General features: G+C 40.1%; 1 protein-coding gene across 3 annotated transcripts in view; it reads right to left on the bottom strand.

The window, feature by feature from the left end:
* Positions 1 to 1,441: 1,441 nt before the first annotated feature.
* The window catches only part of SLC16A1 (solute carrier family 16 member 1), a 45,190-nt gene continuing 27,362 nt past the window's right edge, over positions 1,442 to 19,269 (bottom strand). For all 3 annotated transcript variants that reach the window (XM_055355239.2, XM_004026371.5, XM_004026372.5), the window contains exons 2-5: positions 18,101 to 18,361; positions 11,009 to 11,152; positions 6,225 to 7,091; positions 1,442 to 3,243 (exon numbers count right to left, since the gene is read on the bottom strand). In XM_055355239.2, the coding sequence (XP_055211214.1) occupies positions 2,969 to 3,243; positions 6,225 to 7,091; positions 11,009 to 11,152; positions 18,101 to 18,317 (1,503 nt within the window). In that variant the 5' untranslated portion in view covers positions 18,318 to 18,361 and the 3' untranslated portion in view covers positions 1,442 to 2,968. The remainder of the gene's footprint in view (positions 3,244 to 6,224; positions 7,092 to 11,008; positions 11,153 to 18,100; positions 18,362 to 19,269) is intronic.

The following is a 19,269-nucleotide window of genomic DNA, read 5'->3' as shown; positions in this document are numbered from 1 at the left end:
AAGAAAAGCAGGTGCTTTATGCATACATCTACTTTCCCAAAGCAGCCACTGAAACCATGTTAACTGAAATAAAACTTCAAATGCAGTCAATCTTCAAATGGAGTAAAGGACAACAGACTAGATCAGAAAGCCCAGTTGCTTCCAGTGTTGACCTGCATCAGAGATGATAAGCTGATTGTTAATAAAGAGAGACTCAGAGTAGGCCTATGTTGAGCTTTAGTGTTGGCTCTGTTACCAAAATTGATTCTGAATAAATCCCTTAAGCCTATATATTCAGCGGGAAAATGTCAGGGTTGTACGAGTAATAAAACATTTAGTTCCAGCTTTGAGCCTGTTATAGGCATACCTTAAAGATACTATAGGTGCAGTTCAAGACCATGGCAATAAAGCAAGCCACACATCTTTTTTTAGTTCCTCATTGTATATGAGTTATGTTTACACTGTATCCAGTAGTCTTTTTTTTTTTTTTTTTTTTTTTTTTTTGAGACGGAGTCTTGCTCTGTTGCCAGGCTGGAGTGCAGTGGCACAATCTCAGCTCACTGAAACCTCCACCTCCTGGGTTCAAGCGATTCTCCTGCCTCAGCCTCCCGAGTAGCTGGGACTACAGGCGTCCACCACCACACCTGGCTAATTTTTATATTTTTAGTAGAGCTGAGGTTTCACCATGTTGGTCGGGCTGGTCTTGAACTCCTGACCTCAAGTGATCTGCCCACCTCAGCCTCCCAAAGTGTTGGGATTACAGGCCTGAGCCACTGTGCCCAGCATGTGGTACTAACTTTTGCTTCTGAATACAGCAACTTCAGAACCCTTCTGATAAGTGGTGGTTAATCTGCATCACAAAACCCTCACTCCACTAACGAGATTCAACTATTGAACAGAGATTAAACGGAGAGTGCTGTGTGGATATGACTTCAACAATAAAGATGAGGAAAAAGTTATTTATACTTGCTTTACTTTTATTTTTTCAGATTTCCTTTACTTACATTCCTTATTCCCTCACCAACAGTAATCCTCATTTTTATAGAAGGTAAGAGAGAAGAGGTACGCAGAGGTTACAGACTTGGGTCCAAAGAAAATTACAGAGTCCAAACTGAGGCCAAGCCTGCCAATACTCTCAGCAGCAGTTTTCTCCTCTAACACGCTTCCTCTATCTGCCATGATGCCCAGGCATACAAAGGGAGTTTTTCATTGTTTCCTTAAGGTTAACTGCTCTGGATGCTCTCAGTTCAAATAAGATGGTTTTAAAATTCCCCTCCTCCTTGCCTTACAGCAAAGAAGAGGAAAGGAGAAATTCAAATGAAAATAAATCATATACACAAATATCAAGGTTCAAAAGCTGGAGGATTTAATTCAATTTAGCAAGGCCCAAAATGAAACCTGGTAATGAAAATGAAGGCACAGCAATATTTTCCTCAAGAAAATAGACATTTGGGAGAAGAAATGTTTTCTTAAAAAATGTTTATTTGGAAAAGTCAGCCTCTTACACAAGGTTTTGTATCTATACTTTTACTCTGTCAATTACAGTGGTATTTTAAATGCATTGAATATAATTCATTGAATGTCTATATCTTTCTGCCTCGATTTAAGTGATATTAGGTTAAAAAAGTATTTACAGTTTTCATTCTGGTCCACCTTCCCTCCTTATCCTTATACTGAATCCATTTCTCTACTTTTCAGGTAAGTGAAAGGGGTCACAAAATTTTTAGGTTTGTGTGGAGAGTAAAAATGCATCCAACAATTCTAAGCACAACAATTTTCTGTAAGGCCTTCTCTGAAAAAAGAGAAGGAATTACTTATTAAAACTAAGCACACTTAGCAACTTCTTTCCCAATCCTATCTTTATTCGTTTGCCTGGTGCCAAATTTTTCTGGCCCTTTTTAATTTGCAAACATTAAAAAAAAAAACAAAAACACCAAACACACACATATCTCACACATAGCACTAAGCTAGAAGCAGATATAAATGGGACCACTGTGAATCAAAGGGGAAAAATTCCAGGAAAAAAAAATTCCAATAGCTTCACAGTTTAACTGAGGTTTTGGAAAAACTTAAGTGAATTCAGCTGATGTTTGAAATATCTGTCTACATTTAATTAGATGTGTTGTATTTACCAAGGAGGCACAAATATGTAGTTTTGTAGATTTTAATACTAACTTTTCCAGTGAGAAAAATAATACCAGGTGATTTCAAAAAGGGCAGTGATCTATAAACACTCAAAATGCATCTTTGAACAGGGGAGCAAAAATAGCTAATTTAATGAAAACAAACCTTAAGCACTTTACTTGGCTTCTAATCAGCATCCCAAGAAAAGGTACCTGAGAGGGGTTGACAAGTACACTGTGTCTAGAACAGCCAAGATGTTGCCAAAGTTTTATGCTTTGAATTTCCTAAATATATAGCTAGCAGAAACATATGCCAGAAATCTACTGATGCTAGGAAAATATTTTTGTCAGCATTTTGTAAAATCTCTAACTTTCAACCAATATTTCTGTTCATAAATCTTCCAGTGAAAATGTCTGAAATATATTACATGTAACAATGAAGCAAGATTAATTTTAAATTTTAGATTTGCCTCAAACAAGTTAGTTGTTATTTTTCCTTTTAACACAACACTCGAAATAGATGAATTCAGCAAAAATGGTTTAAGAAGTTAAGGCTCTCTAGAGTTCTAAAGACTAAAACTTAAGGCACATATTATAATCTTTATGACACTATTAAAAGCTAAGATTAAAACAAAACAAAACAGAACCTACTTCTTTCCCCCATCCTTTGCTACCAACCATTCCCTCCTCAAATTCAGGCTATTGGTAAGGAGTCAAACAAAAATCCCATCAATGAACAACTGGTATGATTTCCACACAAATGTCTACTATTTGCATTGAGCACCACTGGTAGATTACAGGCCAGTAGAATATTTTCAGATATCCTGGGTCATGAACTGCTCAATTTACCCTTCAGCCCCATGGATTCAGACTGGACTTTCCTCCTCCTTGGGCCCTCCTTCTGTGTCTTTCTGGTCCGGAGATTCTGCTGCTTTGGTAACTTCCTTTGGCTTCCCAGCAACATCTATACTGGTCTCTTCCTCTTTACTTTCCTTTTTCTGCTCGTTTGCTTTCTGTTCTTTTGCCAAAAGTCGATAATTGATGCCCATGCCAATGAAGAGATAGATACCTGAAATAATTAGGACGACGCCACATGCCCAGTATGTGTATTTGTAGTCTCCATACATGTCATTGAGCCGACCTAAATATGTAAAACAACACAAACAGTTATGTTTCTAAGAGTAAACAGTTTTTTTTTTCCCCAAGCAAAGCTTAAGGATCCATTCAGAAAGATGTCAATCCAATCTTTAAAGAGTCCCAAAATGATGAATTAGTATAAGGAATTGCTGAAAATTAGCTGATCCTGTTTATAATGCATCATGGATTTTAAGTGGCCTTTGCATATTCCGTTATTTTTAGTAACTTGAAAAGTTAACTCTTGGCAAACTGGAAATGGAAGAGACGTAGTGATCACCTAGAGTCAATTCTCTTAATACACTATAGAAATAAGTGTTGCCAAAAGAGGCTTGGGAGTCTTGTCCAAGGCCGTAGTGCTGTCCCATTTACCCAGGCCAATGCTCTTTCTCTCTCAGCATTTCCCAAAGAGTATTCCTGTAAACACTTGTCCAGTGCTAAAAATTTAAAAGCAATATCTTACACCCATTCTAAGTGCTTAATCTTTATAACAGGCAGATTCTATTATCATCCTCACTGGACAGATTTAAAAACTAAATTACAGAGATGTTAGCTAATTTGTCCATGGTCACAAAACTAATAAGTGAAATGACTTGGCTTTAAACCTAGAAAGTCTGACTCGGAAGTCTGCACCCTTAAGCATGTGCTACAAGGATACTGCTTTAATGTTTCAAAAGTCAAATGAATTGATAAATGGCATATTATTTTCTCATAAAGGCTTTGTGAAGTCTGGTAGTAAAGAACCCTATTTAACTTGATGTTTCCAAATTTTATTTTGGTCATGTAACTTTCATTACTGTAAAATTTATTAGCATCTCATTGAACTGGTATCTCTGGGAAAATTCTACTCTATGCTTAAACAGGACTTAATACAACCAATTTAAATATGATTCCATATGGCTTTCTAACTCAGGGCATCATTCATTCAACAATATTTATTGAGCCTTTATCATATACCAGGCACTGGCTCAGCTAAGCCCCGAGGATAGATCCACAGTTCAGTGGACAAGAGATGTTAATCAAGTAACTACACAAACTGTGACAAGTACTACCAGGAGAGTTTGAAAGAAGTGGGGTCAAGAAAGCTTTCCTTAAAGTGTCAACTTAGCTGGGATTTGCAGGATAGGAATTATCTAGGAGAAAGGAGATGGGAATTAGATCCAGGCAGCGAACTGTAGTGCAAAGGCACAATGGTAGGAGAGAGCATGGTGTGTGAGGGGAAAGAAGGGCCAGGTTGCTGGGGCACAGAGAGCAGGAGGCCAGTGGTAGAAATGAGGCTGGAAGGACAGCTGGGGCCAGCCCATGCAGTGCCTTGCAAGCCACATTAGGGAATTTGCTTTTCACCCTGAAAGTAATGGGAAGCAACTGGAGAGTTTTAAGAAATCTTGAAGAGTTCTGAACTGGAGACTTCAAGGAGACTGAAGAACAGCTAGAACTGATACAGGTAGACCAGTTAGGAGGTTACAGTTAGGAGCAGCCCAAACAGGAGACAGGAGCTTTGGATAAGGGTGGTAGTTGTGATGGAGAAAAATGGGCAGATGAGAACAAGATTTAGAGCATAAAAACTCATAGAACTTAGTAACTCACTGGGTATGATATGGAAGAAGACAGTGATCTCAAAAGGCAGCTATGGATCTTCTGTTATATACTCACTCACTCCCCAAATCAAAATTCCTAAAGTATGAGTCACATCCAGAAGGAGGGTCAAATTATTTTTTCACTACGTGTTATGTATTGAGCTATTAATTTGAAAGATAAAGTATTCAATAACCTTCAGGAATAGTTCCCAAGTTATAATTAATTTTCTAGCTGTATGATTTTAGCCAACTTATTTCACCTTTTGAAGCCTCTGTTCACTTACAAAATGGGGACTAAAACAGCCCTACCTCATATGGACTTGTGAGATACAACAGGAGATACAAAATGATAAGGACAGTCTCTGGTACACTGTGAGCTTACATGGTAGCTATTATTATACTACTGCTACTGAAATAAACTTTTTTTTTTTTTTGCTTTTTGTGTGTTTTTAAAAAATTTATGGGCCAGGTGCGGTGGCTCATGCCTGTAATCCCAGCACTTTGGGAGGCCAAGGCGGGTGGACCACCTGAGGTTAGGAGTTCAAGACCAGCCTGGCCAACATGGTGAAACCGTCTCTACTAAAAATACAAAAATTAGCTGGGCATGGTGGTGGGTGCCTGTAATCCCAGCTACCTGGGAGGCTGAGGCAGGAGAATTGCTTGAACCCAGGAGGCAGAGGTTGCAGTGAGCCGAGATCGCGCCATTGCACTCCAGCCTGGGCAACAAGACCAAGACTGTCTTAAAAAAAAAAAAAACTTATGTGAAATATACTTCATTTTTAAAATGAAATAATCACTAGCGCTTTAAAGATTGCGTTGTTTTTCTACATGCTTTTCTACACTAAGCACATCAGTTTTGCGATCAGAAAAAAACATATTTTAGGCCAGGTGCAGTGGCTCACATCTGTTACCCAGCACTTTGGGAGGCTGAGACAAGTGGATCGTTTGAGGTCAGGAGTTAGAGACCAGCCTGGCCAACATGGCGAAACCCTGTCTCTATTAAAAATATAAAAATTGGCCAGGCATGGTGGCATGCATCTGTAATCCCAGCTACCGGGAGGCTGAGGCAGGGGAATCGCTTGAACCTGGGAGGCGGAGGTTGCAGTGAGCTGAGATGGTGCCACTGCACTCCAGCCTGGGCAACAGAGCAAGACTCCATCTCAAAAAAAAAGAAAAAACACTGACATTTGTAACAATATTTGATCCCCCCTTTGCCTTGATGGTTCCATTTAATTAGATTCTATATTTGAGCAATTATGCTGTGCCAAGCATTGTCCCAGCATCAAGGGTACATAAATGAGAAAGATTTATTCTTACCCAAATAGCTCACTAATGTTTGCTTTCTGTCAGCATTCCCATCTTACATGCTTGTTTTGTAATAGACCCACATTAGTAGGGAGATATACTATACCTAAAAGTGGTGGCCCCAGGAGGACAGGACAGCATTCCACAATGGTCACCAATCCCACAGCGCTGGAGAACCTCTGGGGTCCAACAAGGTCCATCAATGTTTCAAACAATACGGAGCTGAGCCACCCGAAGGCAAATCCAAAGAATCCCGCATAGACACAGAATCCAACATAGGTTGTGGATAAAGGTGCTAGCATATGACACACTCCATTTGCAACAACGGAAGCCGCAAAGAAATACTGAATTCGAGGTCTTATTGGCTTTGTGTTGGCTACAAGTCCCATAGATGGTCGGGCTACCATGTCAACAAAAGCCAGAATGGAAAGAAGGAAGGCAGACTTCTCACTAGAATAATGCTGACTCTTCCCATAACTACTAAGAAACACCAAAGGTGCAAAGAGTCCAAAAAACATGATCACATTTCCAGAGAGGTATAGCAAAAAGCCTCTGTGGGTGAATAAGGTTAAGTCCAGGAACTGATTAATTGTTTGGAAGACTGATCGTTTCTCCTGTTTAGGGTGTCTTCCAATAAGATCTGTATTTGCATCATGCAGATCTTTTTTCACACCAGATTTTCCAGCTTTCTCAAGGGATGCTTTAGACTTATCTTTCCCTGCCTTGGTTGGCTTGGGCCCGATTGGTCGCATGAGGGCTCCAGCAACACAGCAGTTTAGTAGCAAGCCCCCAAGAATTAGAAAGCTTCCTCTCCATCCAAAGATACCGAAGAAAACCTGATTGAGGGGGGCCAGAGTACAGAGGAACACAGGGCTGCCTGCCATGGCCAGTCCGTTGGCCAATGGTCGCCTCTTGTAGAAATACTTGCCAATCATGGTCAGAGCTGGATTCAAGTTGAAGGCAAGCCCAAGACCTGTGAAGACAAAAAATAAATAAATAAATAAATAAATAAATAAATAAATAAATAAATAAATAAATAATGAGAGGTATAAATAATGGAAGGAATAGGATATAAATCCTCATTATTAGAGGACATGTTATGTAGTGGTTTAAAGTATGAGTTCTAAAACAGACATGGGTTCAAATCTCAGTATCAGGGCTTACTGGTTGCATAATCTCAGACATGTATACCCTCCTATGACTGCTTCCTAATATGTAAAACAGGCACAGGGCACTGTTGTGAGGAAGAAAAGATTTGTTAAGCACTTAGTACCCAGTGCCCAGTATGTAGTAAGCACTTCATACATGTTATTTTTATTATTGTTCTTTTTATTATTTGAAGGTGAATAACTATTTTGTCTAATCTAACAAAATCACCGGAAGGATTATTATAACCATATAAGATCATTAAGTCGACAGTAGAGATAAAACAAATTTACACTAGAAAATGCATAAGGCCAGCTGCAGTGGCTCATGTCTATAATCCCAGCGCTTTGGGAAGCCAAGGCGGCAGGATTGATTAAGGCCAGGAGTTCAAGACCACCTTGGGCAACATAGCAAGACCTGTCTCTACAAAAAGTAATTCGAAAATTAGTCAGGTATGGTAGTGTGTGCCTGCAGTCCTAGCTACTTGGGCGGCTAAAGCTGGAGTATCACTGGAGCCTAGAAGTTTGAGGCTATGGTTAGCTATGATCACACAACTGCACTCCAGCCTGGGCTGCAGAGAAAGAACCTGTCTCAAAAACAAAAACGAAAGAAATAACATATAGTACAAAATGATCCCTTCCACTATAGCACCAAAACTTAAACAGTCCAATTCCTAAGGCTCCAATTGTGAAACTTTCCTGAGAGATCAGATAATTTAAAATACACACAAAGTTTTGGGAAAATAAAACACAACATTGTTAAGATGTCAAGGCTCCTGAAATGAATGTACTAATTTATTTATTTATTTATTTTTGAGACAGAGTCTTGCTCTGTTGCCCAGGCTGGAGTGCAGTGGCGCGATCTCGGCTCACTGCAACCTCCACCTCCCGGGTTCACGCCATTCTCCTGGCTCAGCCTCCCTAGTAGCTGGGACTACAGGCGCCCACCACCACGCCCGGCTAATTTTTTTTTTGTATTTTTAGTAGAGACGGGGTTTCACCGTATTAGCCAGGATGGTCTCGATCTCCTGACCTCGTGATCCACCTGGCTCGGCCTCCCAAAGTGCTGGGATTACAGGCGTGAGCCACCGCGCCCAGCCTGAATGTACTAATTTAATGCAATCCAATGAAAATGCCAGTGAATTTTACTTTCAGATCAAGGTAAATGATTCTAAAGGATACTTACAGAACAAATACAGAGCTACTAGGAAATTTTTGACGGTGCAGAGGAAAAAGTGGGACCAACCAGAACAAATTATTTAAATGGCTTTACAAAAGCTACAATCATTAGAGCAGTGTGGCCCTGTTTCAGGAACCGGTAAAAATTCGTCAGTGAAAGTGCAGAAACACTATAGAAAGTCCAGGAACAGAGTTGAAATATATGGAAACATTTAATGTAAGATAAAGTAGCATTTTAAATTAATAGAGAGAAATTATTCAATAAATAGTGCTAGCAAAAGTAATATTCAAAGAACTTCCTCCCTGACCTCACAGCAAACCATTCTTACATTTGTTAATAAGCTCTACGGTCTATGATCCCTTACATTTTCACAAATCTGGTTCCCTGTTGTTATGCAGGTCTCTACTTCATAGTTGATTCTTCAGTGAGCCCTTACCTTCATTGCTTGCCCAGTTCTTCCCTGTCACAACACTCAGTTAAAGGCTTTATATAGCATTTATCACTACCTGATATTTTTCTTATTTATTAATTTATTTATGAGTTGTACTGTTTGTCTCCTCCTATTAAAGAGTGTAACTGCCTGACTTGTTGCTCTATCTCTACAGCACCTAAAATGGTTCCTAACACACATACAGTTGTTGCTCAATAAATATTTCATAAATAAATTAATAAAAGAGCAAATGAACCAACTGATTAACCATGTGGGAACAAATAGAGTTATATTTCTTTTTTCTCATCTTATGTCAGATGTTTTCAGCCATTTGGAATTTTTAAATGTAGCTGGGCGTGGTGGCTCATGCCTGTAATTCCAGCATGTTGGGAGGCCGAGGCAGGCGGATCACCTGAGGTCAGGAGTTTGAGACCAGCCTGGCCAACATGGTGAAACCCCGTCTCTATTAAAAACACAAAAATTGGCCAGGTGCAGTGGCTCACGCCTGTAATCCCAGCACTTTGGGAGGCAGAGGCGGGCGGACCATGAGGTCAGGAGTTTGAGACCAGCCTGGCCAACATAGTGAAACCCCGTCTCTACTAAAAATACAAAAATTAGCTGGGTGTGGTAGCGGGCGCCTATAATCTCGGCTACTTGGGAGGCTGCGGCAGGAGAATCGCTTGAACCCAGGAGGCGGAGATTGCAGTGAGCCGAGATCATGCCATAGCAGTCTAGCCTGGCAGTGAGAGTGAAACTGTGTCTCAAAAAAACAAAACAAAAGAACAACAACAAAACCAGATTTTTAAAATATAAAAACTAAAGTGCATTAAACAGAAGTGGACAAATATTTTCATAATCTTGGAGTAGAAAACAACTTTCTCAGGATGATATACAAGATGGAAACCATAAAATACTTTTTGAATACATAAAAATTTATATGTTTAATAAGGGGAAAACATTGGAAAAGACTGAATTTTAAAAATACTTTTTAACAAAATTCAACATCAGAAGGCCGGGCAAGGTGATTCACGCCTGTAATCCCAGCACTTTGGGAGGCCGAGGCAGGCGGATCACAAGGTCAGGAGATCGACTACACTGGCTAACGCGATGAAACCCCGTCTCTACTAAAAAAAATACAAAAAATTAGCCAGGCGTGGTGGCGGGCACCTGCAGTTCCAGGTACTCAGGAGGCTGAGGCAGGAGAATGACGTGAATCCAGGAGGCAGAGCTTGCAGTGAGCTGAGATCGCGCCACTGCACTCCAGCCTGGGAGACAGAGCGAGACTCCGTCTCAAAAAAAAAAAAAGAAGAAAATAAGGATTAAAACCAAGAGATACTGTTCTCACCTGTTAAACTGGCAATTATTTTTTTAAAAAAGACAATATCCCATTGTTGACAAAAGGGATAATCTTGGAATCTCTGATATATTGTGGTGGGATAATAAGTGAGTATAACTTTTTTGGAGGACAATTTAGCATACATATGTAAAAACAAACACACAGCAGTTCCCTTTCTACAAATTTATACGAAGAATATATTCATGTTCACAAAACTTTCAACTTAATACTGACAAAAATCTGGTTATAAAATATTAGACATAATTTGATCCTTTTTTGCTCAAAAAGAGGTGTATCTGTGCATAGAAAAACACATGGAAGGATATACATAGAAATGTTAATGATATTCTTTGGATTGTGAAGTTATGGGTAACTTTTATTCATTATGCTCATCAACAGTTCATTATCTTAATTTAGTGATTTTTAAAATGGGGGAGGAATTATCAAGCGTATCCTCTACCCCTCAGAAATGTTATGTGGACATTCTATCAAATAGCCACTCTCGCACCAAGTTGCCACACACGTTGTATCTACCACTACTGGCTATTCTTAGGACAAGGAATGCAATCATTCTTTCAATTCATTCACTCATTCGACAAACAATAAATATCCATTATATAATGGCAATTTCTTTAAAAGTTTGCTTTTCTAATACTTTTATCTCTAGTTCTTCAAAATGATAATCAAGTCATTTCTATAAGAAAAGAATTTCACTCCAGAGATCTGAAAGATGAATGCAGGTAAATACAAAATAGCCAGCCATAAACTAATGCTTCCAAATGAATCAGTAGTAACTCACCTCCAATGACTCCAATACAGAAGTATAGTTGCTGTACGGTGTTACAGAAAGAAGCTGCAATCAAGCCACAGCCTGACAAGCAGCCACCAATAATCATGACTATACGACTTCCATATTTATTCACCAGGATACTGCTGATAGGACCTAAAAGATAACCAAAAATGTAGTAATATAAAGGAAACTGCTCCCTCACATCTACACAAGTATGAATGACAATGAATGACAAATCCTCCAAAATAAACAAGCAGCAATGATAAGAATATTGCTTTCTATAATTACTTCTGAGTCACATGTGTACTAAAATAAAGATGTTAGAAAACATAATTAATTGTGCAGGTTCTAAATCTAAAAATACTGGATGGAATTTTACTAAAATACAAAAGACCTGAAGTTATCCTTAATCTTTCTCGTTTATGGCAAGGCAGGCTGAAAACACCTTGGTAATGGATGTTCACAAGGTTCTTGATGTATCTAGGATACGATTAACATGTATGTAGAAAGTGGCTGGGCGCAGTAGCTCACGCCTGTAATCCCAGCACTTTGGGAGGCTGGGGCAGGTGGATCACCGGAGGTCAGGAGTTCAAGACCAGCCTGGCCAACGTGGTGAAACCCCGTCTCGACTAAAAATACAAAAATTAGCCAGGCGTGGTGGCGCGTGCCTGTAATCCCAGCTACTCCGAAGGCTGAGGCAGGAGAATGGCTTGAACCTGGGAGGTGGAGGCTGCAGTGAGCCAAGATTGTGCCACTGCACTCCAGCCTGGGCAATAGAGTGAGACTCTGTCTCAAAAAACAAACAAACAAAACAAAAACATGTTAGTAGAAAGTATGTTCTGTTTTAAATTTCAGACACACGCAGTGATAGGAGACGTATAAATGCATCTAGATTTTAGAGTACTTGTATGTTATCATAAATGTGGTTTGTGGTGTTGTGTTTTTTTTGAGACGGAGTCTCACTCTGTCACCCAAGCTGGAGTGCAGTAGCCTGATCTCGCTTACTGTAAGCTCCGCCTCCCAGGTTCATGCCATTCTCTTGCCTCAGCCTCCTGAAAGACAGGGTGGGCGTGGTGGCTCATGCCTGCAATCCCAGCACTTTGGGAGGCCAAGGTGGGTGGATCACCTGAGGTCAGGAGTTCGAGACCAGCCTGACCGACATGGAGAAACCTCATCACTACTAAAAATACAAAATTAGCTGGGCGTGGTGGCGCATGCCTGTAATCCCAGCTACTCAGGAGGCTGAGGCAGAAGAATCATTTGAATCCAGGAGGCGGAGGTTGCGGTGAGCCGAGATTGAGCCATTGCACTCCAGCCTGGGCAACAAGAGTGAAACTCTGTCTCAAAAACAAACAAACAGCAATCCCTAAAGCCACGCGGCCGCCAACTCCAGGGAGCTGGAGACGGGTAGCCCTGCTGGCTAAATCATTTCACCCTGACACCACAGCCACTTGTAAGACTGGGATTTAAAATCCAATCATATCCCTGAATCAAGCCTTCTAGCCTCCCTGTGTGACGAGTGCAATAAGGTAACGGCAGCAGCATGTTTATGTCTGTGTTGAAGCAGTCCCCATAGGGTGGGTAAGAAATGGAGACTTGGGTAGCCCTGCTGGCTAAATCATTTCACCCTGACACCACAGCCACTTGTAAGACAATCTGTAGGTTCATAAACAAGTCCCAGCCAAAGACCAAAACTCAAGGTATAAGAGCAAAATGTCATGCACAAAAATGCACAAATTCTGTTTCACTGTACACTTATATTCTCACAGCCAGTAGTAAGTTTAAGCAAGTGATTTGGCCTTGATTAAACTGTTACTGGCCTTTAGTAACGAAACGCATTTTTGAATTTCCACAGGAACTCTGACTTAATCTAAACTAAAGCCAGCCTTCCATGTGCTGAGGTCTGTAATCAAAGCACAAGATACTACTGAAATAAACTTGTCCATCTCCCTTCAACTGGATCAGGAACTCCTGAAAAGCAAGAACAGTATCTTCTTACTCACTTTTGTATCCCTAGCACTTACCATGGTGCCAAACACATAGAAGACTCAAAAAATATCTTTGAACGGATAACAATTAATCTTGAAAAAAAATGCCACCACTTCGATGGCATTGCCCTGGTGGAGAAGGCCCTGCAGGCCGCATATGGCGCCAGTGCCCCCAGCATGACCTCGGCTGCCCTCTGGTGGATGTACCACCACTCACAGCTGCAGGGTGCCCACGGGGACGCAGTCATCCTGGGCATGTCCAGCCTGGAACAGTTGGAGCAGAACTTGGCAGCGGCAGAGGAAGGGCCCCTGGAGCCAGATGTTGTGGAGGCCTTTAATCAAGCCTGGCATTTGGTTGCTTACGAATGTCCCAACTACTTCTGCTAGGCCCATCGTTTCTCAGGTTGCCCAAGGCTCTTCTGTAACCTCTTTTGTTTCTCACACTTTAATTTAGAAGTGCCTCAGTACATTCTTAGGGATGGAAGTATTTGGACAAAAACCTAACAGTAAAGTCACCACCAAATGAAGAATGAAACCTCCTGGGGTGCTGTGTGTTAGTCTGTTTGCATTGCTATAAAAGAATACCTGAGACTTGGTCATTTATAAAGAAAACAAACAAACAAAAACAACAACAACAACAAAAAGAAAAAAGACAAAAATGCATGATCATTTTTTCCAAGTTTAAGTAGTGTTGCAATTAGGTAATCTTGATTAAAAAAGAAAAAGTTCCTAGTTACATCCAAATTCAGGTACTAAACCAAATATATCTTTCAGGGGCCAGGTGTGGTGGTGCATGCCTATAGTCCCAGCTACTCAGGAGGCTGAGGCAAAGAATCAGTTGAACCTGGGAGGCAGAAGTTGCAGTGAGATGAGATCGTGCCTGGGCAACAGAGTGAGGTTCTGTCTCAAAAAACAAACAAACAAAAAAAACCCACCCAAATATATCCTTCAGAATTACTTGGTTCCATGCCTATATTATTAAGTTTCATGGTAGTACAATTGTGAAAAAAAATGCTTGCAGGATAAGATTAAATCAGATAACAGTCAACACAACGTGGGTGTAACAACTCAAGAGAATAGGAAATAGTATTATCCAAGAAAACCAGACATTTCCTCAGCTAACTATATGCATATAAAAATCAGCATTTCTTGTATGTGAGAAAAGGAACCAAATGAAAAGCATTATAAGAAACAAGAAAACATTTTATGCATTTAATGTATCAGTTTTTTGCGACCAGTCTCCCTCTGTGGCTGGAGAGCAGTGGTGCAATCACAGCTCACTGCAGACCCAACCTCCTAGGCTCAAGTGATACTGCCACCACTGCCTCCAAAAGTGCTGGGATTATAGGTGTAAGCCACCATGACTGACCTATGTATCAGTTTTTGAGAAGAGGAATCAAATGTCAACTGGCCTTTTTTTTTTTTTAATTTGAGACAAGGTGTTGTTCTGTCACCCAGGCTGGAACGCAGTGGTACTATCAGAGTTCACTGCAGCCTCGACCTCCTGGGCTCATTCAATCTGCCTGCCCAGCCTCCCGAGTAGCTGGGACTTCAGGTGCATGCCACCATGCCAGGCTAATTTTTGTATTTTTTATAGAGACAGGGTTTTACCATGTTGCCCAGGTTGGTCTTGTAATCCCGGACTCAAGTGATCCACCTACCTAGGCCTCCCAAAGTGCTGGGATTATAGGTGTGAGCCACCGTGCCTGGCCTTCTCTTCTTACTTGCTATAAATAGGTATAATCTGTAATTTGCCTTTTCCAAATTTCAAAATCTTAATTACAAGAAAGTCTTATCCAAACATAGAGTCTATTTCTAAAAACACATATTGAATGTACGTATATTCAGAATATACTAATGATCACATATTGGCATATTCTATTTCCATAAATACTATGAAAAATACTTCAGTTACTTATAGTCTAGTTTTACTATTCAGAGTTGCGGTACAGTATACTAACATTAAAAGGATAGGCTGTAGCCCCAGGGCACCCTATTTTAAGTTTTGGTTTCACCATATTCTTGTCTGTTTCTCAGAGGTTATTATTAAACTACTTTATAGGATTGTTGAAAGAATAAAAAATTAACTAATATATGTGAGGTGTTTAGTTGGTCCTCAACAAATACTGGCAGTGATCATGATACTGGTGTACATGCTTATTTACGCTTTCACATGACACAGACAGAAGGTGCTCTCTTTCCATCTCCATCCATATAGATATAGATGTTATGTATGTATATATACATAAGATAAGCATGTTAAGAAGGAATTAAAGCTTTTGATTATTCATGTGTTTCATAGGACCAAGTCTCTCTAAGGTGCTACATCAAGAACTGGCCTTTGCCGGGCGCAGTGGCTCACGCCTGTAATCCCAGCACTTTGGGATGCTGAGGCAGGTGGATTACCTGAGGTCAGGAGAGTTCAAGACCAACCTGGCCAACACCATCTCTACTAAAAATACAAAAACTAGCTGGGCGTAGTGGTCCACACCTGCAGTCCCAGCTACTCAGGAGGCTGAGGCAGGAGAATTGCTTGAACTCAGGAGGCAGAAGTTGCAGTGAGCAGAGATCATGCCACTGTAGTCATAAGACTTTGTACAGTCAGAATTACAAAGATAAATACCAGGCTAGGCATGGTGGCTCATGCCTGTAATCCCAGCACTTTGGGAGGCCAAGGTGGGCAGATTGTTTGAGCCCAGGAGTTCAAGACCACCCTGGGCAACACTGCAACAACTCATCTCTACAAAAAATACAAAAATTAGCCGAGCGTGGTGGTGCAAGCCTGTAGTCCTAGCTACTTGGCAGGGTGAAGGGGGAGGACCGATCACCTGTGGCCAGGGAGGCTGAGGCTACAGTTAGTGGTGATTGTGCCACTGCACTCCAGCCTGAGTGACAGAGTGAGAAACCCTATCTCAAAATAAATAAATAAATAAATAATAAAAAACTTAAAAAAAAAAAAAAGGATCAGCTTGGGCCATAGAGTGAGACCCCATCTCTACTTAACAAAAATAAAAAATTAGCTGAGCATAGTAGTAGGGCCACCGGCTACTGGGGAGGCTGAGGCAGGAGGATGGTTTGAGCCTAGGTGGCTGAGGGTGCAGGGAGACATGATCATGCCACTGTACTCCTGGTCAACAGTGAGACCCTGTGTCAAAAAAAAAAAGAAAAAAAAATCCCACAAAACAAAGATCAATATCACCACACTGTTGACTCTGAGGTAGAAGTTAATACTGTAGAAGTTAAAGTTTTTGAAATATTTAAAATTCCAAACCACAAGTGTTAAGGTGACCCTTGTGGAACTGATAAAATTTATACTTTCATGTTTAAAAAAAAAAGGAAAAACAAATAAACAAACCAAAAGTAGGCAGGTAAGATCTCCTCCCCGCAAAATATACTTTAACAACCATCACTGTATATCTCTGACCCAAAGCACTAAAAAAGAAAACAAAACCAACCATATCTCAAAACATATTAGTGTTCAGATTGTGGTCCAAATGAACAAGTTAAAGGATTATCACTGTTGTAAAAGTGATGAAAACTATTAGGGGATATACTATTTAGAAACCAAACCAAACCAAACAACCCATTTAGTAAAAATTCTGCAACAAGGTTCATGATAGGCGTTTTGTCTTTTAGTGTTATTTCAGGAAGGATAGGCCTAATTAGCTATCATTAAAAATAGAAAGGGGTACATTTAATACAAACTCAAAAAAATGTGCTAGTTATCTCACTAATTGAGTAAGGACAAAGAAGGAACTGTTTCCCCAAAGGAAAGTGTCATGTGCAACTAATAAAACTGACATCACTTACTTTTGATGCAAAACACAAGTGGCTTTCTAGCTCTTTGGTAGCACAGAATAGCAACATGTAAACTTCTGGTTTGTAGTCAACTTAAGAAGATACTGAACACCTGGAGTACCTCTGGGTAATGTTTATACCAATTTCTTCAAGCCATCATAGTCAAAACCTGATTAAAATCCTGGCAGAATGGAGTTCAAAGCCTACAAAATTATTGGCTCTCAGAAGCTAATGCCCAAAGTCCATTTTGATTTCTCTGAACTTATTAAAAAAAAAACACTACAATTAAGCACTTAGGTTCTTTAATTTGATAGACAAAATAGGCCTACGTTCAAAATGTAAAAGGCACAAAAAGATAAACAGTGGAAACATAAGTCTTCCTAATCCTGTTCCCAGTCACCCAGTTTCTCTTTCTCCATGGCAGCCAGTTACCTGTTTCTTCTGGACGATTTAATTACAGGCTTAATGAAATTATGATTTCAACTGCTTATTCCTGTTTCACGATCATAATATTACTGTCTCAAAAGGATTATAAACTTCTCAAAGGAAGGGGTCAGTGTTTTCTGTCACTCACAATACCTAGCCCAGTGCTGAATATATTCATAGAACTTGACAGATATTGGTTGAATCTGGCACCACCTTAGCAGCCTAAGGCTAAGTTATTTATAGTTGAAACCTAGAATCATTACATTGGCTAGAAACAGTATTTTAGATGATGTTAAGTGAGCAACTTACTTCCTACATTTCCTTTACAATATGCCAAAAAAAACAAAAGAGAAATATATGGTAAAATTTAAGTTTAGGGTGCAGCTGAAATGCTTTTAGGACTCATAACATCACAAGTAATACGGAGGAGGTTTTTTCAGTTAATTCTAACATCATATAAAGATTTTACCTGAGACTTTGAACCATGCCATTCAGGCTAGTCTGATTTATTTTAATCCTCCCAACATCAATTTTTAAAAATCTATATTTATGTTTACATTTCAAGAGTCTAGCAGGGATCAACAAAAAAAACCCAGTTGTGAATACATCATTTTTATAAGTCTTTTAAGCTCAATGATACATCAGTTGGAGCAAATCAAGGTCCCTCACAATTTTCTCATTTCTGTTTTGAAATACTATAATATACTATAGCAAGAGTTGCTATTGTTATCAGGAATGAAAAATGTGACTCTAAACACCAAACTTTAAGAAATAACATTTCAAAACATCTCACTGAATAAGACTTTTTTTTTTTTTTTTAAAGTTACCTAATACAGACACTCTGGCTGCTTCATGAAAATTAAAAGAGCAGGCCTTAATGGGTACTTACCTCCACCATACATGACAGCCAACATTATGGAGGATATCCATGACACTTCGCTGGTGGTGGCATGGAATATACCTTCAATCTCTTTGAAGAAGACAGTAATTGATTTGGGAAATGCATAAGAGAAGCCGATGGAAATGAAAGCTCCAATTACCACTGCCCAGCCCCAGCCTCCATCTGGGGGGGTGTATCCAACTGGACCTCCAACTGCTGGTGGCATTTTAAGTGTAGATAAATTCCAAAATGCAGGTCAAATCCAAATATCTGAAAGATATAAAATTAAAATAGTATGTCAATATAAGGCACACCTATAAAACTCTTTTGTGAAATAAGTAATATAGCCAGTCGTGGTGGATCATGCCTATTAGTAATCCCAGCTACTTGGGAGGTTGAGGCAGGAGGATCATTTGAGGCCAGGAGTTCAAGACAGCCCGGGCAACACAGATCCTGTGTCTAAGAAAATTTTAAAAAAATTAGCTGGGTATGGTGGAGCATGCCTATAGTCCCAGCTACTCAGGAGGCTGAGGCAGGAGGATCACTTGTACCCAGGAGTTTGAGACCACCCTGGGCAACATAAGTAGACCCCAACTTTACAAAAAAATTAAAAAATTAGCCAGACATGGTGGTGTGTGTCTGTGGTCCCAGTTACTTGGGAGGCTGAGGTGGGAGGATCACTTGAACCTGGGAGGTAATGGCTGCAGGGAGCTGTGATTGCACCACTGCACTGCAGCCTGGGTGAAAGAGCAAGATCCTGTCTCAGTAAATACATAAATAAATTGGTAAACAAGAGACTTGATGAGATTCCAGGTTGGTCATTGCATCCATGTGCAGGGAGGATAGCATACCCCAATTCCACAGGGGAAGAGGCTCCTGCACTTGGGGACCCTTCCAGACTTTGCCCTATGTACTTCTTCATCTGGCTTTCACATGTATCCTTTAAAGTATCCTTTATAATAAACCAGCAAACATTAGTAAGCGTTTCCCTGAGTTCTGTGAGCCTTCCTAGCAAATTAATCAAACCCAAGGAGAGGGTAGTGGTAACCCGATTTATAGCTGGTGAGTCACAAGTACAGGTGACAAGCTACTACTTATGTATGATTGGCGTGTGAAGTAAGGGCCTTAGTCTTGTGCAACCGAGCCCTTAACCTGCGATCTAACTCCAGGTAGTTGAA

This window comes from Gorilla gorilla, chromosome 1 (assembly GCF_029281585.2).
Source record: "Gorilla gorilla gorilla isolate KB3781 chromosome 1, NHGRI_mGorGor1-v2.1_pri, whole genome shotgun sequence".
Classification (NCBI taxonomy): domain Eukaryota; kingdom Metazoa; phylum Chordata; class Mammalia; order Primates; family Hominidae; genus Gorilla; species Gorilla gorilla.
Note: the sequence above shows the minus strand (reverse complement) of the source record. Positions and strands in the feature narration are given on the sequence as shown.